Source organism: Castor canadensis, chromosome 16 (assembly GCF_047511655.1).
Source record: "Castor canadensis chromosome 16, mCasCan1.hap1v2, whole genome shotgun sequence".
NCBI lineage: Eukaryota > Metazoa > Chordata > Mammalia > Rodentia > Castoridae > Castor > Castor canadensis.
The window spans coordinates 60670448-60690932 of record NC_133401.1 but is presented as its reverse complement, the minus strand read 5'-3'; the positions used below and the strand labels follow the sequence as shown (position 1 = coordinate 60690932).

The 20485-nt window shown below is 41.6% G+C and overlaps 1 protein-coding gene and 1 long non-coding RNA gene across 2 annotated transcripts; both read right to left on the bottom strand.

The window, feature by feature from the left end:
* Positions 1 to 11479: 11479 nt before the first annotated feature.
* LOC141418199 (meiosis-specific kinetochore protein-like) lies at positions 11480 to 12517 on the bottom strand. The gene is made up of 3 exons (XM_074058638.1): positions 12330 to 12517; positions 12153 to 12231; positions 11480 to 11824 (listed from the first exon to the last, which is right to left on the bottom strand). Exons 1-3 carry the CDS (start codon positions 12442 to 12444, stop codon positions 11695 to 11697), a joined length of 324 nt encoding a protein of 107 aa, XP_073914739.1. The 5' UTR covers positions 12445 to 12517; the 3' UTR covers positions 11480 to 11694.
* Positions 12518 to 12737: 220 nt separating this feature from the next.
* On the bottom strand, positions 12738 to 18990 carry LOC141418152 (uncharacterized). The gene is made up of 4 exons (XR_012442819.1): positions 18817 to 18990; positions 15186 to 15318; positions 14512 to 14636; positions 12738 to 13193 (listed from the first exon to the last, which is right to left on the bottom strand). It is a non-coding gene; the product is annotated as an uncharacterized lncRNA (long non-coding RNA).
* Between the last annotated feature and the right edge of the window lie 1495 nt (positions 18991 to 20485).

Genomic DNA, 20485 nt, shown 5'->3' with positions numbered 1-20485 from the left:
CTCTCCTGACTATCTCATCTACCTAGAATACTCTTTCACCACCTTGCTCTGTCTCTTTCTTTACACATCTGCTCAAATGTCCTCCTTTTCAATGAGGACTCCCCTGAATACACTATGTAAAATAGCAAACCTCCACCCTAACACTGCTTTTCCCCATCTTGCTTTATTTTCCCCATACCATTCATCACCATATACATAGTGTAAATTTACTTGCTTATTTGTTTATTATTCATCACTTCCAACTAGAATGTGGACTCAGTGAGGGCAGAGATTTTGTTTGTAATCAATTTTGTTTACTACTATATGTCCAGCAATTACAACAGTCCTAGCACATAGAAAATCTAAATCCTCAACAAATATTGAATGATAAACATCCGAGTTTATTGATTGACAACTGTACTTGCTATATAAATTTAAGAATACAGGGTTTTCAAAAGCATAAATAACTTTAAATTCTTAGTTCTTACATTTTTCTATGATATTTCTGATAGTTTTCTGAAGAAGTACCTAGGAAAGGGACAAAAATCAATCAATTAGAAATAGACATAATTCAAAGACAAATAAGAGATTAAAATTACTCACATAGTCCAGTACCAAATATCTACATATGTGTACTAGGAGGTTGATTAGTCAAGAGACTTTCCCAGTAAACACTTTATTGCCTCAGGTACACTGGGACATTACTGGGAATATAAGGAACTGTGAGAGTAGTCTTCTGAGGAAGTTGTATCCTTTGGCAGCTGGAGCACTTTGCTTATGTTAATAGAATTTAAAAATCCCAACAGTTAAGAAGAGGTGAAGTGAATGGTGCCTTCCAAGCATTTTCTTGTGAGGGAAGTTCTCAAAACATACAGGACCACAGTAGATACTTACCATGTGCATCAACTCTGTTTTTGCTGATAGCAGTCCTCTCACATTTATTCTATGGTCCAGGCATAGCCTATAACTTAATTCAGTAAGAGCCTGACATCTCACTGGCCAAAGTGACTAGTTCAGAGTTAATTTAAGTCAAGATGGGTCCAGGACTTAACAGTTGGGAAAGAGAAGCACTTTTTTCCATTGGATTGGAGGATATGAGTATGTAAGTCTGGGGCTAGAAAGAATTGCTACATGAAGGGATCTGGCTGAGTGTAACTAATACAAAGGGATCATGAGTTGAGAGATGGAGAGGAATTCATTTGTACTGAGACCATTTGAGACCCTGGATCAAGTTGCATAAGCATTAGATTTACTGTTGGACTTTTCAGGTACATGTGGTATTCAACTGTCTTTTTAAACTAGTATCATTTGAGTTAATTTGTTTGACATTTGCAATGGTTCTAACCAAACACTTGCTAAAGTGAGGCAGCTTCTTTGTGTACTTGATATAACTGAAGAAGCTGCACAAGTGACTGGATAAAGAAAATAGGAGATATATATATATATATATATACATATGTATGTATATACACATATAGATTTGTATATATACATATATACACATACACACAATGGAATATTATTCAGCCATAAAGAACAAAGTAATGTAATTGCAAGAAAATGGATGTAACTGGAGATCATCACTCTAAGTGAAATAAGCCAGACTCAAAATGATAAATATGCATGTTTTCTTTCATATGGGGAATCTACATTTAAAAAAAAACACCTGTATGTGGTGGTTCATGCCTATAATCCCAGCTACGTCAGAGGTTAAGATACGATTACGGTATGAGGCTAGCCTGGACAAAAGCAGGAGAGCCTAGTTTAAAAGCAAACTAAAAGCAAAAGGACTGGGGGTGTGGATCAAATGGTAGAGTGATTGCACACCAAGTAAGACAGCCCTGAGTTCTATTTTTTTTTTTCATTTTTCTTTTATTATTCATATGTGCATACAAGGCTTGGTTCATTTCTCCCCCCTGCCCCCACCCCCTCCCTTACCTCCCACTCCACCCCCTCCCGCTCCCCCCCTCAATACCCAGCAGAAACTATTTTGCCCTTATCTCTAATTTTGTTGTAGAGAGAGTATAAGCAATAATAGGAAGGAACAAGGGGTTTTGCTGGTTGAGATAAGGATAGCTATACAGCAGCCCTGAGTTCTAGACAAGACATGAAAGCAGAAGGGGAAAAATTTGGGGGAAGAAGGGGAATAACAGAAGGAGGAAGGGAAACAAGAGAGGGCAATGGGGGTAAATATGATCAAAGTACCTAGTGTGCAAATATGAAAATGTCATAATGAAACCCATTGTTTTGTACAACTAATTTTTTTGGCAGTCCAAAACTCTCAAAACTCTGAACTCTGAGTCCTGAACTCAGGGCTTTGCTAGGCAGGCACTCTTCCACTTGAGTATTCCACCAGCCCTTTTTTGTGTTAGTTATTTTTGAGATAGGGTCTTGCTTTTTGCCTGGCCTGGCTCAAACCTCAATCCGCCTAATCTCTGCCTCCTGAGTAGCTACGATTATAGGCATAAGCCACTAGCACCTAGCTGTACAATTTATTTCTTGTAGAAAGAAGACAGGAGAAGAAGAAAAAAAGAAATATTACTAGTCAGGCAGCTATCAATTTTCCCAAAAATGACCCTTAACCCAGTATTTAGTTCTTTGACATTCTCCCTGCTAGGTGGGCTGATGACATCCATCCATACTTCCCTCTCCATTTTTCCACTGCCTTCCATCACTATAGAAGCTAGAAAAGCAAAATACTTGGTTTCTCAGGCTCTTTAGTAATATGCAGATATATGATGTAGTTCTGCCTAATAGGCCTAGATAAAATCTGCTGGAAAGCGTTTGCTCTTCTGATAAAAGGAGCTATGCATAGGTACTACTGAGCTTTTACATTTTTGCCAGGAACATCACTACGAAGTCTAGGGATTTAGCAACCATCTTAGAACTACAGGGTAACAAACCAACAGACTTGGTAACAGGATGACAGAAAGAGCCTAGCATCTCCAGCCCTGACTCTGAATCGCAACAGACTAGACTCAAGAAGAGGGAAAGCAAGCATTTCAGACTATCTTTGGGGAGTTTTAGGTTTACATAGAGGAAGAATTGGGGCAGGTATGCAAAATTAACCACTCTTAAACAAGTGGTCCGGTGGACCATTATCTCAGATCCTGTCCTGCAGGGTGGCTTGAAGTAGTCCTTACTGCTTGAGGGGACAATCTACTTCTCATGATCTTATCATGGGGTTATCTGTCTGTGGAGCTCTGTCATTACTGGACTCCAAGGCTACTGCAAGTTTAGGATAATGACTGGAGAATTTAGGGATCTGGAGGAGGACAATGTAAAAGCTGATGGTCAGAGGCCTTAGTTACTCTTATCTTTGTGCCTTCATCCTTGAAGGGGGATGACATAGGCTGGGTATCATGAGGTTTTAGACAAATATGCCTTGAATGATTAACACTCCTATGTGCAGAGTTAAGCAGGAGTCTGACCCAAGCTTAACAAAGGATACAGATGCAAAATAAAGGCAGAAGTGCTTGGCTTTTAGTTTGCCATTAGTAACTTGTGGGCCCCAGTGAGGAGTCAGTGATTTTAAGTAAAAGCAGTTTCTAAGTACCTATTAGAACTGCGGTATGTCCTTGGGAGCTGTATCTGCCCTGTCCTCTTCCTAAACTCCCCCTCTCTGCTTCCTGGCTGCCATGACTATGCTTCTCTGGCTGCCATGACCTGTGCTTCTCTATTTCACTACTCCCTCCCTGCCGTAATGACACCTCTGGAATTTTGAGGCAAGATAAATCTTTCTCTCTTGAGTTTCTTTTCTTGGGTATGTGGTCACAGTAAAACAAAAGCCTAATCCACTACCTATACCATCTGTCTTTGGTGAACTCTTACAACAACACACAGAACTGCTCTAGTTAAGTACATGCAAAAAGCCAACACAGGAAGGGATTCTACCAGAAAGATCCTGTTTCTAAGAGTAGTCTATGGAATCTGATCACTTTAAAAAATGGCTCCTTATTTTTTATATAGTACCACTCTTGGAAAACAAAGTTAAATGGAATTATGTATAAGTTAATATAAAATGATTAGCGCTGGAGTTGACAGGTTTGAACTTGCACTCCCAACAGCCAATGATTTCATTACTGACTATCCTTAGTCCAGTGGAAACTTTTGTTTAGAGAAACTTGCAGGGCTCATTTTGGTTTTACTTATCAGTCAGCTATAGGTACCAAGTGCTTCTGAGGAATTAAAAATATATATTTGATTTGTGGGAAACTTTAAAGGTTTCCTCACTCATCATGTAGATGACTACATATAGGTATACTTACTAAAATAAGAAAAGTGGGATTTTTCCCTTCAACTTGAATATTATGAGATATTACCAGTATTTTTATCAGAATTACATACTTAAATTCTTTAACATTAACTGAGCATGGTATAAAAATTCATGCTGAATTATGAAGAATAAAAAAATGCTCCTTAAACATATGAAAAGCATTTAAACTCACATCTAATTAGAGAAATGCAAATTCCCTAACATAGAAATATCATCTTTCACCTATTAAGGTAGCAAAAATTTTAAAATATGACAGCACATCCTGTTGGTGAGTATATGAGGATATGTGGAGACAAGTACTTCCATACGTTGCTAATGGGAATCAAGCTGATAAAACACTTATAGAGGAAAATTTGGCAATTTTCAACGAATTTATATATCCATGTATCTTTTAACGCAGACATCCTGTCTCTAGGTCAAAATAATATAACATATAAAATAATTATATGTTTCATAATTATATAATTATTGAAGATAATTATATGATATATAAAAATATATCAGATTATTATTATGAAACATATTTTATATTATCTGGCAATAAATTTATTCCTATAGCATTGTTTATGGTGGGAAAATATTGGGAAAAATATTCCTAAGTACCCAATTCACAGACAGGAGACTGGTTGCATAAACAAAGGGACATCCACACAGTAGAGTACTAATATGAAGAAGATATCTATAAGTAAATATGGAGTGATTTCTAGAATATATTGTTAAGTGGAGAAAACAAAGTAAGAAAGAGTAGCTCTATAGTATGTTATCCTTTGAGTAACAAATAGGAGTATATAATGAAACACATAGTATCTGCTTATTTGTACAAAAGAAATACAGAAAGGATAAATCAGAAAGTAAGGTCACTGGTTACTCACTGAGAGTCAGTGGAAAAGAGGCAGAAAGAAGTGAAAGGATAGGGACGGCAGGAAGAAGAAATAAGTGACAATTTCCCAACAATGTCTTTTGTATTCCTTACTAATGTTTCATATGTGCTATGAATAAATAAAGTTAAAAAATCCAAAGAGGACAGCGAACCCAAAGCCAAATTCAGCAGCAACAAATGAATCTATATTTATAAGTGAATAACATTTCATATACATTGAGAGAGTTGGGGAAAAGTAACTAACCTATGTAACTTTGGAAAAATAGTATTTTGTCTGGATACTATAATGATAAAGACAAAAGGAACTGTACATAAATGCTGTAATCTATTTAGTTAATATGCTTCTAACAGGGGTCTGGGCTAATACTTCTGAAACATATTCTAGAATTGGGTAAGTAAATAAAAAATAGAAGTATTGGATTTCAATTCATGGAATAAAATGAATATTCACACACTGCATGCTGAGGTAAGTAATCAAATGAATAAATAAATGGTAGAAAAGAGATAATTTTACAGTTAAATTACAGTTAATAAATTTAGCAGGAAAGAGTAGAACAGAGAAGTACCACTGCACAAATACCACAGTAACAACAGTTATACTCAACCAGCTCATCTGATGGCTGCCAAAATCAGGGAACAGAAGTTTCAGGAGAAACAAAATTGACAGTCTCAAATTATTTTTTTCTAGACAGATATTAACTACAAAGAGAAATGTTAAATTTACAATGGAGAAACTCAGAAAACACTACATTAACCAAGTGATAACATTTAATATCACCAGTAATAAGAAATAATGATATAATGAACCCCGTGATATGATATTTTGCACTGAGAAGGGAACAACATCACTTCTGAGGCATTCTTATGAAAAATTGCATAACCTCATTCCAACCATGAGAAAATATCCAGACAAACCCAAACTAAAGGATGTTATATAAAATAACTGGATCAGTAATCTTCAGAATCCTTCCAGATTATGAAGGATGGAGGAATTGTTACAGACTGAAGGAGACAGCAGAAATAACAACTGAAAAGTGGGATCCTGAATAGGATCCTCAAACAGAAGAAAAACAGTGAAAACCAATGAAATTTGAGTAAGGTCTATAACTTAGTTAACAGTTTTATACCAATGTGAATATTCTCATTTTGATCACTGTACTAAGGTTAACATAAGATAACATGAGGAAAACCAAGCTCAAAAAAGTAAATCCATATGTACTTAGGTGATTATTAGATATTTTTTTTATCCAAAGGTGATCTCAATTGATGAGTTTAGGTTAGAAATCACTCAGGGGAAAAAAAATGGTGTTTTTCCAACACAAATGAAGTAATCTTCCTCTGTGTCATGAGAAAAATGAATGTAAAACTCACCCAAAATTGAAGAGAAGTTTGAAAACTGTGGTACCTTCTCAACTGCTACTGCTTTACTAGTGTTCTTGTATTGTAAGTAGTATTCCAACTTGGGACATTCCCAGTCTAAAAAAGTTGGGGCAGGAAGAATGCAAGAACTTTGAACAACAATCTATGAGGGACAAGCTTCCGTTTCCTCCTTAATTTAGAGCCCCAGTCCATTTCAAATTGTGGTAATTAAAGGTTTAGGAAACACAGAACAAAAGGACAAACTTCGACAGCATCAAGATAAGAAATAATCTATGTCCTATCCCAGTTCTCTAGCCTAGATTTTTTACCCATAAAGATTATTGATTTAAGGGAAACGTAGCATGCATGTAACTGAATAACTATTTGAATGTATATTATACCTCTATATCCCACTAAATATATTACTAAGTAATATATTTATTTATACTATTACTTCATATCAGCTTTAAACTTTCTATTGACTTCACTATGGAAAAATGGATTTATTCCTTCTGATACTCCTTTGTCCTCACCTTTCTCAACACTCCCATTGTCTCTATATTGTTATATTGTATATTTAAATATTCTGTTATATTGTTAAATATTTAGTTAAATATTCAGTGCAGACACTGTGATGATAAAATAATATAAAAATGCTACTCTTGTGGTGTACCAACCATAACCACCTTTTGTTTTTTCCTGAGGAAAGCATCCATTGTATGATAGAGCCCAGCAGACAATATACTCGTCTCAATAAAGAAGAAATACTGACTTTAAACATTTTTGTTCATCTGTTTAATATGCTGTCATCTTTTATCCTTTTCTTTTCACTTTTCCTATCTCTTCTTTTACAAACTATTCTACCTCCTCTTTTCATTATTATTAATTTTTCTATCATTTTGCAATCCCTGAAGATAATACCTTTCTTCACAATAACTGAACTGACTGGAGGTGTGCTTCAAGCAGTAGAATGCCTGCCTTTCAAGTACAAAGTCCTAAGTACAAACCCCAGTCCCACCAAAACAAAAAAAATTCAGATAACAAAAATTGAACTGTATTCCTACACACAAATATTTTACCGGACAACCTCACACTTCACTCCCCTCTCCCCATCTTCCTTTCTCATTTCCTCCCTCATCTCATTTTTGCTACCTAATTTTTAACTCCTACACAAATAAGTTTTATTTTTCTAACCCCCTACTGCACCAAATAAGAATATGAGTCCCCTTCATATACACATAACTGATTGTAGAAAATGTTGCTAATGGTATTTTACTGCATGTAAATACCTGGTTTGGTACTGAATTGGTGAATTTGTTCTTGGTGAGTTACACTGGCCTAGTGGCCAGTGGTGAGAAATGGCACATCAACCCTGCCACTACCCAGTCCTGGCAGAAAATAAAGAATAATTCAAGGGAAAGACGTTAAGGTGACTAAAACCCCAGCCAACGAATTGATGACAGATGAGCAAATCTCAAAGTAGAAGCACCAAAATATGAAAAAGCAAGGCAATATGATACCTCAAAAGGTCAACAATCACATAACAAAGGATCTGAATGATAGTGAAAGGCATGAAATCTCAAATTTTGAGCTCAAAAGAATTATTGTAAGAATAATTAATAAGATGAAAAATATGCATAGACACCTCAACTGAATCAAAGAGAATACAAATAACTAAATGAATTTGAAGTGGAGACAAATAGCTAAAGAAACTCAAGAAGGATGCAAATACACAGTGAAAGACATGATAGAGGAATTCAATAAAGTTATTGAAAGTCTGAAATAGAATCATATTGAAGCTCTGGAAATGAAAAGTTCCATAAGTCAAAGAAAAACAATTCAGTTGAAAGCCTCTCCAACAGACTGAATTTAATGGAAGACAGTATATCAGAGCTTGAAGAAAAAGTAGATGCAACAGAAAATCATGGGCTGTCAGAGTAGCTCAAGTGGAAAAAGTGTCTGCTTAGCAAGCGTGAGGCCCTAAATCCAAACCCCAGTGCCACAAAAAAAAAAAAAAAGAAAATGAAGATGAAGAAAAAAAATGAAGATATAAAAAAATAATATGCCAGAACTCTGCACCTCCAATAAAAGATGAAACCATGGGCATTGAAGGAGAAGAGATGCAAGTTGGAGACATAGGACATATTAAACAAAGTAAAAGCAGAAAACTTCCCAAATCTTAAGAAAGAAATGCCTATACAAATATAGGAGGTCTTTAAGACTCCAGACTAAACCAAAATAGGACCACTCTGTGGAATATTAGTTAAAACATTAAATACAGACAACAAGGAAAGAATATTGAAAGCTGCAAAGGAGAAGTGCCAAGTCAACTACAAAGGTAAATCCATCAGAGTAACAGCAGGTTTCTCAACAGAAACCAAAAAGCAAGGAGGGAATGGAATGGTGTATTTTAAGGACTGCAAGAAAATAACTGCCAAAGTAGATTACTCTACCCAAGAAAACTATCATTCATAATTGAAGGAGAAATAAAAATCTTCCATGATGAACAAAAACCAAAGCAATTTATGACTACTAAACCAGCACTGCAGAAGACATTCAAAACAAACTTATACACAGAAGAGGTATAAGGTATAAATGTAGGCATGAAAATAGGGGGAAAAAATCTCACAGATGAGTAGATAAGCAAATGAAGAGTAGGAAAGAACCAAACACTAGGCAACAAAATGGCAGGGATTAGTATATACCTTTCAATATTAAGACTGAATGGTAATGGTCTCAATCGCTAATCAAAAGACATAGAATAACGAGTTGGACTAAAAATCAAGATCTGACCATTTGTTGCCTACAAGAAATTCGAATCACTGTCAAAAACACTGGCTTGGGGTTAAAGGGTAGAAAAAGATTTTCTAAGGAAATGGACCCTGAAAGCAGGCAGGAGTAGCTAGACTCATACCTGAGAAAGAAAAGATTTCAAACCAAAATTAGAAGAGAAAAAGAAGGTCATTTCATATTAATAAAGGTAACAATTCATCAAGAGGCAAGAACAATTGTGGGTATATATGTGCTAACAGCCAATGAGCCCAACTTCATTAACAAACACTACCGGACTTATTAAAAGCACAGACAGACCCCAACACAGTACAATAGTAGTGCTATACTTCTATACCCCACTTTCACCAACAGATAGGGTAAGCAGACCAAAAACTCAACAAAGAAACCTCAGAATTAAATGACACTACAGACCAAATGGACTTAACAAGAGTATTTCATTCAGCAGCAGCAAAATATACATTCTTCTCAGCAGCTAATGGAACTTTCTCCAAAATCGAGATATTTTATGACATAAAGCAAATCTTAGCAAATATAATGAAATTGAAATAACTCTCTGTATTCTATCAGACTATAATGGAATAAAACTAGAACTAAACAGCAAAAGAAACTAAGAAAATATTCAAACACATGAAGACTGACAATAAATTATTGAAGTTTCCTCAAAAAAACTAAAAATAGACCTACTTTATGACCCTGTCATACTACTCTTGGGCATATAGCCAAAGGAATGTAAATCAATATACAAGACAGATGCCTGCATACCCATGTTTATTGCAGCTCTGGTCATACCAGCAAAACTGTGGAATTAGACAAGGCTGATATTACTCAGCCATACAAAAGTGAAATTATGTCACTGGATGGAACTAAAGTTCATGTTGAATGACATGAGCCAAGCTCGAAAAGTAAAGTATCACGTGTTCGTGCTCATTTGTGGAACCGAGCCCTAAAATGATGATGATGACAACTATGATGATGATGGGACATCAGTGTCAAACAGGGATGGTCCAGAGGGAAGGAGATGTTACAGAAAGAACACTGAGGGGCGAAGAGGTTCAAAGTACACTACATATATATATAACATAGTGTACCTTCTTTATGAAACCCACCAAATACTATTTGAGGAGGGAAAGGAGGGGATAATGGAAATACAATGGAGGAAGAGAACTTGTTCAAAGTACATTGTACTCATGTATGGGATTATCACAATATAATATAATTCAAAAATATAATTATTAAAACATGATAAAAGGAGCAGAAAGAAATATGCAAAAATTTAAAGAAAGTTTTAACATTTTTTTATAGTTAAAAACATCTACAAAAAACATTTTACTATATAATCTTAAAACATGATGAAAAAGTCTCTTTAAAAATGCTTATGCTGAGCATGGTGAAGTGGCTCAAGTGGTAGAGCGCCTGCCTTGCAAGTGTGAGGCCCTGAGTTCAAACTGCAGTACTGCCAAAAAAAAAAAAATGCTTATGTTGAAACTGCTGCCCCCTAAAAACATGTAATGGAGATACATGTAAACTAAAAATCTGAAAGTTAACTGTAAGTTTAATGCCGATGTCTGATGAGTCACAATTTTTTAATGCAAGTTTCCCCAAGTTGCTGATGAACAGTAAAATACTGTACAGAATCTATATTATATACAGTACATGAAGAAGTAATATATTCTAGCTATGTGTGGTGATGTAGACCTGTAATCCCAGCACTTGCGAGGCTGAGGCATGAGGGTCTGGAATTCAAGGCCAGCCTGGGCTACATAGTGAGACCCTGCCTCAAAGAAAAAGTTACATATTCTATTTTTTTTTTCCTTTTTCTTTTATTATTCATATGTGCATACAAGGCTTGGTTCATTTCTCCCCCCTGCCCCCACTCCCTCCCTTACCACCCTCTCCGCCCCCCAATACCCAACAGAAACTATTTTGCCCTTATTTCTAATTTTGTTGTAGAGAGAGTATAAGCAATAACAGGAAGGGACAAGGGTTTTTGCTGGTTGAGATAAGGATAGCTATACAGGGCATTGACTCAATAAATGAATATTAGAATCCTCTACAATATACGAACCCTTAGGAATGAATAGTCTTTCTAGTTGTTAATGGAAAGACAAACAGAAGACGTAAAAATGAATTTAAAATGTTAAAATGCTACCAAAACATAAAGGAGATAGTAAGGTGTGAATCTTATCACACATAAAAATCAGCCAGTAACACATTTCTCCCATACTTATTATAGGAAAGAAAAAGGATCTAAGTGTATGGCTATGAACCTGGCTGAGTCAGAAATTCAAGGGTCTAATGACACATCAGTGTTTATGAAAGTATCAGAAAGCTATGAGATTTCTACCGATCAAGACTATTTTATTGTTTCATTGGGAGGCACATCAGCTACTTACTGCACATGTCAACATTAAGTGTACCCCCACACACAGCCCCACTGTAGGAGAAGCACACATACACTGCCTGGAGGGCCCTTCTCATCCTGGGTCTCCTCGCTGGTGGTGCTGCGCTCCCGCACGCTTTCCTCTCCTACCTGATCGCTGGGAAAGGAACACACACAGTTAGTTTGCACCACCTGGATTGACTCTGCACGTCTCTGACAGGCTCTGCAGGAGCATTTTAGGGAGAAGTAAGGCCCAGATCATTTGCACCACTACCCAAATGAAGCTACAAATGCTTTCCTAGAGGTTTTATCTTACTTTCAGGTAACTCAGCAAGCTTTCCATTACAAAAAAATTATCGAAACCCAGTTTTCTGGATCTATGTTCTACAAAGAGTGAAATCATTTTCAATACATTTTCTTCCTGGGCTCTTAAAGTGAGAGGTTAGCTGCACAAGAAACCAGCTCTGCTACTCCAGGCTACGCACCTCGCCAGCCCAGAGCCGCTCTGCTCAACCTTCTCCCCAATCCTCGGCAAACCTTGCTCCTTGCCTGGTCTCTTCCGGCCTGCGACAGGATGATAGGGTTCAGGATGACAGCCTGCCAGAGCCTGGCCTCGAGATTCTTGGGGGACCCCCGCCACCCCTCGGCTCTGCAGGACTTACCGCCGAGAGCCGAAGAGGCCTCCGTCTTCGTCGGGAGCCTGAGGTCCGGAGTCGGAGTGAGGTTCAGCCTCTGGCCTGCCCGCTTCTTGCGGGTGTAGACCCGCAGCGGCCACATTGCCACCCCAACCCCCAGCCTCGGGGGCCTTTGAGCCCTTAACCGCCTGTGTCGTCGCCTCCCTGAGGAACCAGCTACAATCAGAAACCGCCAAAGACCGGCCTGAGAAACAGCGCTAGGACTGGAGCGGCCGCCCCGCTCCCGCCTTTTTATCTCCGCGAGGCCGCGCGGGGGCTTCTGGGAAGACCATGGGGAGGGCGGGGGGCGGGGGGCGGGGGCAGGCCCCGCCCTCCCGGAGGCCGGCGGCTCTCCTCAGTTCCGGGGCGCCCAAGCCCTTTGGTTAAACCCTTTTCTTTTCCTCCTTAGTCCAATATGCTCAACACCTGCTACCCGTGCCTCTGCTGCTCTCCTACCAGCACTGCACGACGCCTTAGTAATGGCGTTTTAGGTCTCTGAGCACCCGGAGTCGAGCTAGGGGTCGCCTCACTCAGTGCAGGAAGGTCAAGGAGGAGACAGGGCACCTAGGTGAGGAGTCAACTTGGACCCCTGGGGGCACGGACTACCTGGGAGGGTTGGGTACTTCAGAATCCGACCGAGACCCTGAGCACCAGAGGCTTCTTCTCAACGTCAAGCAGGGTCCCTTAGCCTGGGAGCCACCCCCTGAACCCCTGGAAGTCCTTAGGATTAAGGCAGAGGATTCCTCGGGCTCCCCTCCTCTTGGGGCTCAGCGCTTCTTCTCTGGCAATTGGAGGGACAGCAATGGCCCTTCTTTCCCTTCCGTTCACCCAGGTTGAACCATCTGGCTGCATCTGGTAAGTGTATTGAGCACATAACATTAACCATCTTATTCTAAAAAAAAAAAAAAAAAAGACAATATTTCACAATATTCACAAATGCAGTCTATACAGATGAAATTATTAAAAGCTTGAAGACTCTTCTGGAGACCCCAACATTACGTGTGTTAATGTAAGCACATATATATCCATAGTATTTTTCATAATAAAATCATACGGAATTTTTAAATTTAAAGCCTGCTCATAGAAACATTTATGACAGTCAGTTTAATATATAATTAATCATCAAAATATAACCTCGTAAAGTAAAAAGTGTAGGTATTCTTACTTGGTTAGATACATTAGTGCTTTTGTCACAAACAGGCTGGCTGGGGGTCCTCTGCTAAACCCAGATAGGCATTGTAGGAAGGCAAAATTCAGTTACTCCAGGTCCTCCCTGGGTGTTTGCAAGGAACTGCAGTGAATGACAGGGATCAGCAGCAGGTGGTGCCCTCTCCTGTCACAGCTCCTGCACATCTTGGCTGAGGTCTTTGACAATTATGGCAGTTGCACAGGCTATGGGCCTGGTGTCCTGCCCAAGGCCCAAAGTATTACAGAACTTTAGTTCCCAGGCTGGCACAGTGGTGGAAGATATCTCTCTACCTACCTGGATGGGACCATGTCAGTTTTGCTTTCACTCTTCCCCACTGCTTGCCATTATTGGGCTCTTGCTTTACTTCAGGTGACTTTAGCCTTTCCTTTTCACCCCCCTGCAGAGGGAAGCCCTGCTCCTGCTGCTGTGGGCAGCCCCTGATGTTCCCAGCCACACAGAGGTCCTGCCTCTGATGTTCCTGAAAAGGAAGCCTCTCTCTCCTCTCTCTCTCTCTCTCTCTCTCTCCCTCTCTCTCTCTCTCTCTCTCTCTATCTCTCTCTCTGTGGTACTGGGGTTTGAACTCAGAGCTTTCTGCTTGCAAGGCAGACATGTCACCACTCGAGCCTCTCCTCCAGCCCTCTTTTTTTTTCCTTCATGTTATCAGCTCAACCACCCTCCTAAAAAGGAGAATCAACAGTAGGCTCACTAGAAGTCTTTATTGGTTGCTGTTGCAGAGGAGGGTATTTCCTGACTACTCACAGTGAGCTGAGCAGCCTGCTTATATAGCCAGAAGGGGTTGTGACAAGGTTGTCTGCACTAATCACCACAAGCCCTTCGTGCAAATGAAGGGTTGTATTTGCACCGATCATGGCAGAGTCCTTGTCAGTAGTAATGACAGTCCCTCATGCTAATGAAGGACTGCATTTGCACCAATCACAGGACTGCAGGGCCACCAGGGAAAGGAAATGCTTCCCCTCTTACCTGGGTGGAAGTGACTGCTATAGTGGCAAAAGCTTCTTGCCAGGGCCAGCTCCTGTCTTCGGGAGCCAGAGTCGGTGCTTTGGGTTCAAAGTGGCCCACACTGGCAGGAGGACCAAACCACAAACCTGTAAGTATTTCAGACACCAAGACAAAGACCACTACTGCAGTATAACCAATAGCTCAAAATGATGTTTCTGAAACCCAAACAAGGCTACAAAAGACCTCAGATCACTGCCAGTCTGACCACCGATCCACAGTCCCAACATTGGATTTACAGAACCAAAGTTTGTCAAATTTCAGAAAGTATCACAAAGGCCACTACTGTGGTATGATTAGCAACTCACAAAGTAAAGTTCCAGAGATGGGAGTAAAACCCAACAGCCATTTCAGAAACGAGTATGAAGCCCACTGCTGTGCCTTAGCCAACAATCCTAAATGGAGTTTCTGAGGTATCTAACCTGGACCAATGTTTCTGGACCAAAGCCTTCAAAGACTTTGTAGAACTGGTACAACCAGTCTGCAGTCCAAGCAGGTGATCAAGCCAGGGCTATTACAAGTTACAAATTGTGAGCACAATCAAAGAGCACTTCTCCAAAATAAAGGACAAGTGTGTGGGGGTTCATATGTTTTGAGTGGAGAGGGGGTACAAGGAAGCAGCTGAGGCAGGCTCTTACCAGTTGAGACTGACACTGAAGTGAAGGCTCAGGCAGCCACTTATGATCCATGAAGAAGGTCTACACCAATAGTCACCGCTGTCTGTCCTCTTCTCTGTACCCAAGAGAAGCTCCTCCAGTTATTGTGGGCCCTCTGTGGGTGTTTGCAAGCAGTGGCAGTGGATGAGCGTAGGCAGTGGCAGGATCACAGCACCCATGCCTCAGGGGTTGCTGCTGTGACAGCTAGAGCGGCAGTTTGGGGCTCTGGGACTAGGGGGGAGGGTGGCTCAAGACCTTTGACATCTAGGGTGATGGCACAGGGTACTAGGGCTTGGGTATCAAGTCCAAGGCTTGAAATGTTACAGCTTTTTTGAACTTGGGCCACACTGGAGGCAAGAGGTATCTCGCCACCATGGACCTGAATGACCAATGTCAGATTTTAATTTCCTCTTTCATCTGTTCTGCAGTTCTTGTCAGTTTCCCTGCAGGGCAACTTTAGCTGCCCCACCACTGCTTTGGCCTCCCTGCCATGGCCTGGATCAGCTGCTGAAGCAAACTGTGCTCCTGTGGCTATGGGCAGCCTGATGTGTCCTGCAGACATGGGAGACCCTGCTTCACTTCTGCTCTTGTTGGGATGGCTCTGGTTGCCCATTACTGCCACCACCTCTATTGCCATGGCTACTGGCAGCTCCCACTCCCACAGGAACTTAGTGATGGCCCCAGGGATGCTCTCTTTGCCTCCACCACTTCTTTTCTTTTCAGCTCAGCCACTCTATTAATGATGAAAATTAAAAATAGGCAAGACAGATCACTCAAGAGAAGTCATTATTGGTCTTGCTGTTGCAACATCAGGGGGCAGCACAGGAGGTGTCTCCTGGCTACTCACAAAGTGAACTTGAGCATCCTGGTTATATAGCCAGAAGTGGTTGTAACGAGGGTGTCTGCGCTAATTGTAGCAGTCCCTCCATACAAATGAAGGACTATATTAACACTGGTCCAGGTCTTCTGCTGAGGCACCAGGGGAAGGAAGTATTCCCCCTCTGGCCTGGGTGGAAGTGCTCTCTATGGTAGCAAAAATCCAGTACAAGCTGCTGGCTGGGGCAGTGTCTTCAGGAGCTGGAGTCTTGCCTTGTGTTCAAAGTGGCCAGTGCTGGCACAAGTGCAGTCTGGCTGCCTTACCGGCAGTCCTTTGCTCAAAGCACTTGGCATCCCAGGAGAGGGTCTGTCAGTGAGGGAGTTAAATCTCCCCAGCCCCCAACATCTCCACACATCAAGAAGGTGTTTATAGCCAACACTTTGGTAATAGTGCTTTACCAGTATTAACAGTGTCCTAACAAGGCTTAATTCCAGCCCCAGTGCCCCAGGTAGAGGCACTGCTTCACAAGAGCATCTACTTCCCTTTGAGTCACTGCATCAGTGTTTACTGAGCACCTTTCTCTGTGTTGAGCATGATGGTAGGTACTGGGTGGGGATACAGGGATAAATCAGAAATGGCCCTTCACTAAAGGTTCTCAGTTTTCCTGCAGGATAAAGCAATGACCAAATTCCAGCATCCTTTCTTTGGTCACACCCATAATATGCTGACAGTTAGTCTCTAGTTTATAAACCAAGTTTCCTGACTCTCCCCCCCACCAACACCCCACACATACTTGTCCCTTTGAGGGCTTTTGTGAAAGAACATGCAGTTCTTACATAAACTTTGGGATGTCTTGAAGGAATGTGCTCAATATAAAGGCTACATATGATAAATGCCAGAGAATAGGCATTCACCCTCCAGAGCAGCCCCAGCCAGCTCACTCCACTGGAGAACTTGGAACAGTATTTTCTCTTGCTGTCTCCATGACCATGTCATGAGATGCTGGCTCAGCACTGCCCCAGGCCGTCTCTGGAGATTTTCCCATAGGATCCCAAAGGTGACTCAGGGCAACCCAGGGCAGATGAAGGAGGCCAGCCCAACATTTAGATCCCCCCAGGGAGCTCCAGACCCTTACCCTTGTGTGTGTGTGTGTGTGTGTGCTTCCAGGAAAATACTTTCCAGCCTGTTTTCACTTCCTGTATGGCAACAAGTCTTTTTTAGTTTGCTACTGTGACCATGTTTGAACTGTCTCTCACTTTTCCCACACCAGGGTGCAAATGAGTTGGTTCTGACCCTGGCTGACCCCTGCAGAGCAGGGACCCTCAAAGCAGGCACAGTGGAGGAGCTGGTGGACCACTTGGTGCCTGCTGTGCTGTTTGGGGACCCAACCTACATTCCTGTCTTCTTTTGCACTGACCGACTTTTTGCCACTCAGCAGGTGCTGTACCTGCTTTAACTAGGTAAGTGCTGTGAAAACAGCACTGGCACCAGGACAGGAAATACAGACAGGTGATTAGGACATTCCCCTCACCAGCTCTGACCCTAATGAAGTCAGAGCTAAGAGTAACCCCTTTCCACTCTAGGATCAAATAATGTACAAGGTAATAGCTGAATCCAGGCTATGTGGGTTCAAACCCCAGCCCTGTTGCTCTATAGAAGTTCCTTAGCTCTTTCTGCCTTACTTTCTCCCTCTGTAGAACAGACAATATTACATACCTCACAGTGTGTTTGTGAGAATTAAATAAATACTTAAACTAGTAGCAGGCACATAGTAAGCAGTACACCTGTGATTGCTAGTAGTATTTCATAAGAATGTCAATTATTGATTTGTGATATTGTGTAAAAATCTGAAAGTATTTAATTTGAACACATTCTTCTAAAGATTCTTACTAATATCTGCAGACTAGGAACAAGCTATATGTAATAATAATGTTTATTTCATGAAAGCTTGAGGAAAAGGGTGTTGAATATTTTCATGACAAAGACATAATATCTCTGAGAAGATAGAAATGCTTACCCAGACTTCACCATTAAACAAAGTATACATGTATGGAAACATCACATGATAATCCATAGCCATGTACAAATTTTATGTGTCATTTTTAAAAAGAACAAATGGTTTAGCTAGTAAGAGCTGGACTAAATATCCGTGATCCTAGCTGCGAAGTGGGGCTTCTGGTCCAGGATCTTCCCAGCACATCATGGGGCTCCCCTATGTGGCATTGTTGTGCTGTGGTGGAAAAGTTTTGGACCAAGAAGGACACATAACTCCCTCCTGCCTCAGCAATGCACCTGGCTACATCAGCACAATCCTCAAGGTGATTCTGAAGTCCTCCAGGTCCATCAAGGGCCCCCTTCCCCACTCCATTGACGGGCTGAGTGCACAGATTTGTTTAGATGGATGTGAATGGAATGACTAATCTGTGTAATTAGCCATTGTGAGTACCTGTGAAGGGAAGGTTTATCAGGGTAGGAATCCAGATGACAAATGTTCCTTTTGCTCCCTGCATATGCAGGCACCAGGGTCAGCCCTGGTCCTGACAGACACCCTGGAGACACTTGTCCCCAAGAGGGCCCCAGTCCCCTCCTAAGCAAACTCCCCACACCACCACATTCCTCCCATTTCCAAACTCCAGGCACAACATTCAGCCCCTTCTAACACCTCCTATGAAGGCCAGTGGCTCCCCCAGCCCCCGCCATCAGCTGAGTTGCCTTCTTTCCCTCCAGCTCCTTGACTCCTGTGTCCTCCTTCCCACCTGTGTCTCTGTGAGCACACAAATCACTAGCTCTCCTTACCTCTTGTCCTGTAGCCCATCAGCCTGTGAACCAGGCCCCAGAATGTCCCCAAATCCTCCTCTTCCTCCCTGGCTGCCACCTCATTCCTCCCTCCAGTCCCCAGGACAGCACAGGAGACAGGCCACTGACTGAAGTGTCCCACTGCTCTCTTGTCCCTACCTCTCTTCATCCTCTCTCCTGCTCCCACACCTGCAATGATGCAATGATGCCATTGCATCATCCTGCTCCTGCACGTGTCTGTGTGCACATCTGCTTGCCTCCCTGTGTGTGTGAGTGTGCAACAGTCACGTGCACATGTATAGCCGAGAATGCATGTCCATGTGTCTCTGTATAGACGTGCATGTACTTGTGTCTCCGGCATGGGAATGTGTTTATATAAGCCTTGAGTCTCTCATGTACACATCGCTGGGTATGCATTTCTGACTTTCCCTAGATCCCACTGTGGAACCCAGGTCTTACTTTTATTGTTTTTCACATTTTTATTTTATTTTAAAGTGTCACAATGTAACTTTTCATTCATTGTCTCTCTCTGTTTGTAACTGACCCCTAAATTAGTGCATTAGCAAGGAATGACACCAGTGCTTATATTTACAGGGAATACAGGGACTTATGGGTATGTTCAACTGGTGACATCCTAGGAACCAGATGCTAAGATGATCTTCACAGATCAAGTGGGGAGACTGAGGAGCACATGACGGGCATGATGACTTGCCCTGGGTCACACACAGTGGTTGGAAGGAAGTGTGGGTTTGAATGCAGTTGTCTCTTTCAAGCTGGGGCACTGGACTGGAGGTATGTTTTAGGCAGTAGAATGCCTGAGTTTAAACATTCAGCCAGAAACAACAAAGAAGAAGAAAGAGGAGGAGGGGGAGGGGGAGGGGGAGGAGGAGGAGAAGAAGAAACTGCACCCGAATTGGCCCAGTGGGTTGGGGACATGTGGGCGTGCCAGCGTCCAGTTTTCCCCATAACCTGACAGTGTGCGGGGAGTCAGTAGCCCAGAGCATCCTTGGGGAAGTCTTGTGAGGAAAAGTCTGAGATGACGCACCGCCAGAGATGACCTCACTGCCTTGACAATGGACAAAGCAGAACATGGAACCCAGGGGCCAGGCACTTACATTCCAGAACTCTCCAAGCAGCTCACATCGCTGGAGAACTTGGAGAGGAGAGCCTAGTATGTTCCCTTGCTGTCTCCATGTATGTGAAGCCTCAGAACACAGGAAAATCCAGAGCAAGGATCATGACCATGTCTTGAGATGCTGGATCAGCCCACGCCATCTCTGGGCATTTTCCCACAGCATCTCAAAGGTGACTCAGGGCAACCCAGGGCAGGTGAAGGAGGGCCAGTCCATCAGGGGACAGTAGTTTGAGTCACAGCAGATGATACTGACCCTATCACCAGGATCTGTTCAAGAAAGTGATACTTGCCAGGTGCAGTTGGCTCACACCTGTAATCCTGGCTACTTAGAAGGCAGAGATCAGAAGGATCACAGTTCTTGAGAACCTATCTTGAAAAAACCCATCATATAAAAGGGCTGGTGGAGTGGCTCAAGGTGTAGGCCCTAAGTTCAAACCCCAGCACCGCAAAAAAATAAAAAGAAAAGGTAGTACTCTACCTTTTTTTTTTCTTGTGGTGCTCTGGTCCCACTGGCACAAGAATTGCAGGGGGCAT

Excerpts from the sequence above, each read along its gene's own strand:
- LOC141418199 (XM_074058638.1), bottom strand. The coding sequence starts at position 12,444 with ATGTGGCCGCTGCGGGTCTACACCCGCAAGAAGCGGGCAGGCCAGAGG. Across the intron at positions 12,232-12,329 it reads GGCCTCTTCGGCTCTCGGCG|GCCGGAAGAGACCAGGCAAG; the intron begins GTAAGTCCTGCA and ends ATCCTGTCGCAG. Across the intron at positions 11,825-12,152 it reads AGCGGCTCTGGGCTGGCGAG|CGATCAGGTAGGAGAGGAAA; the intron begins GTGCGTAGCCTG and ends TTCCTTTCCCAG.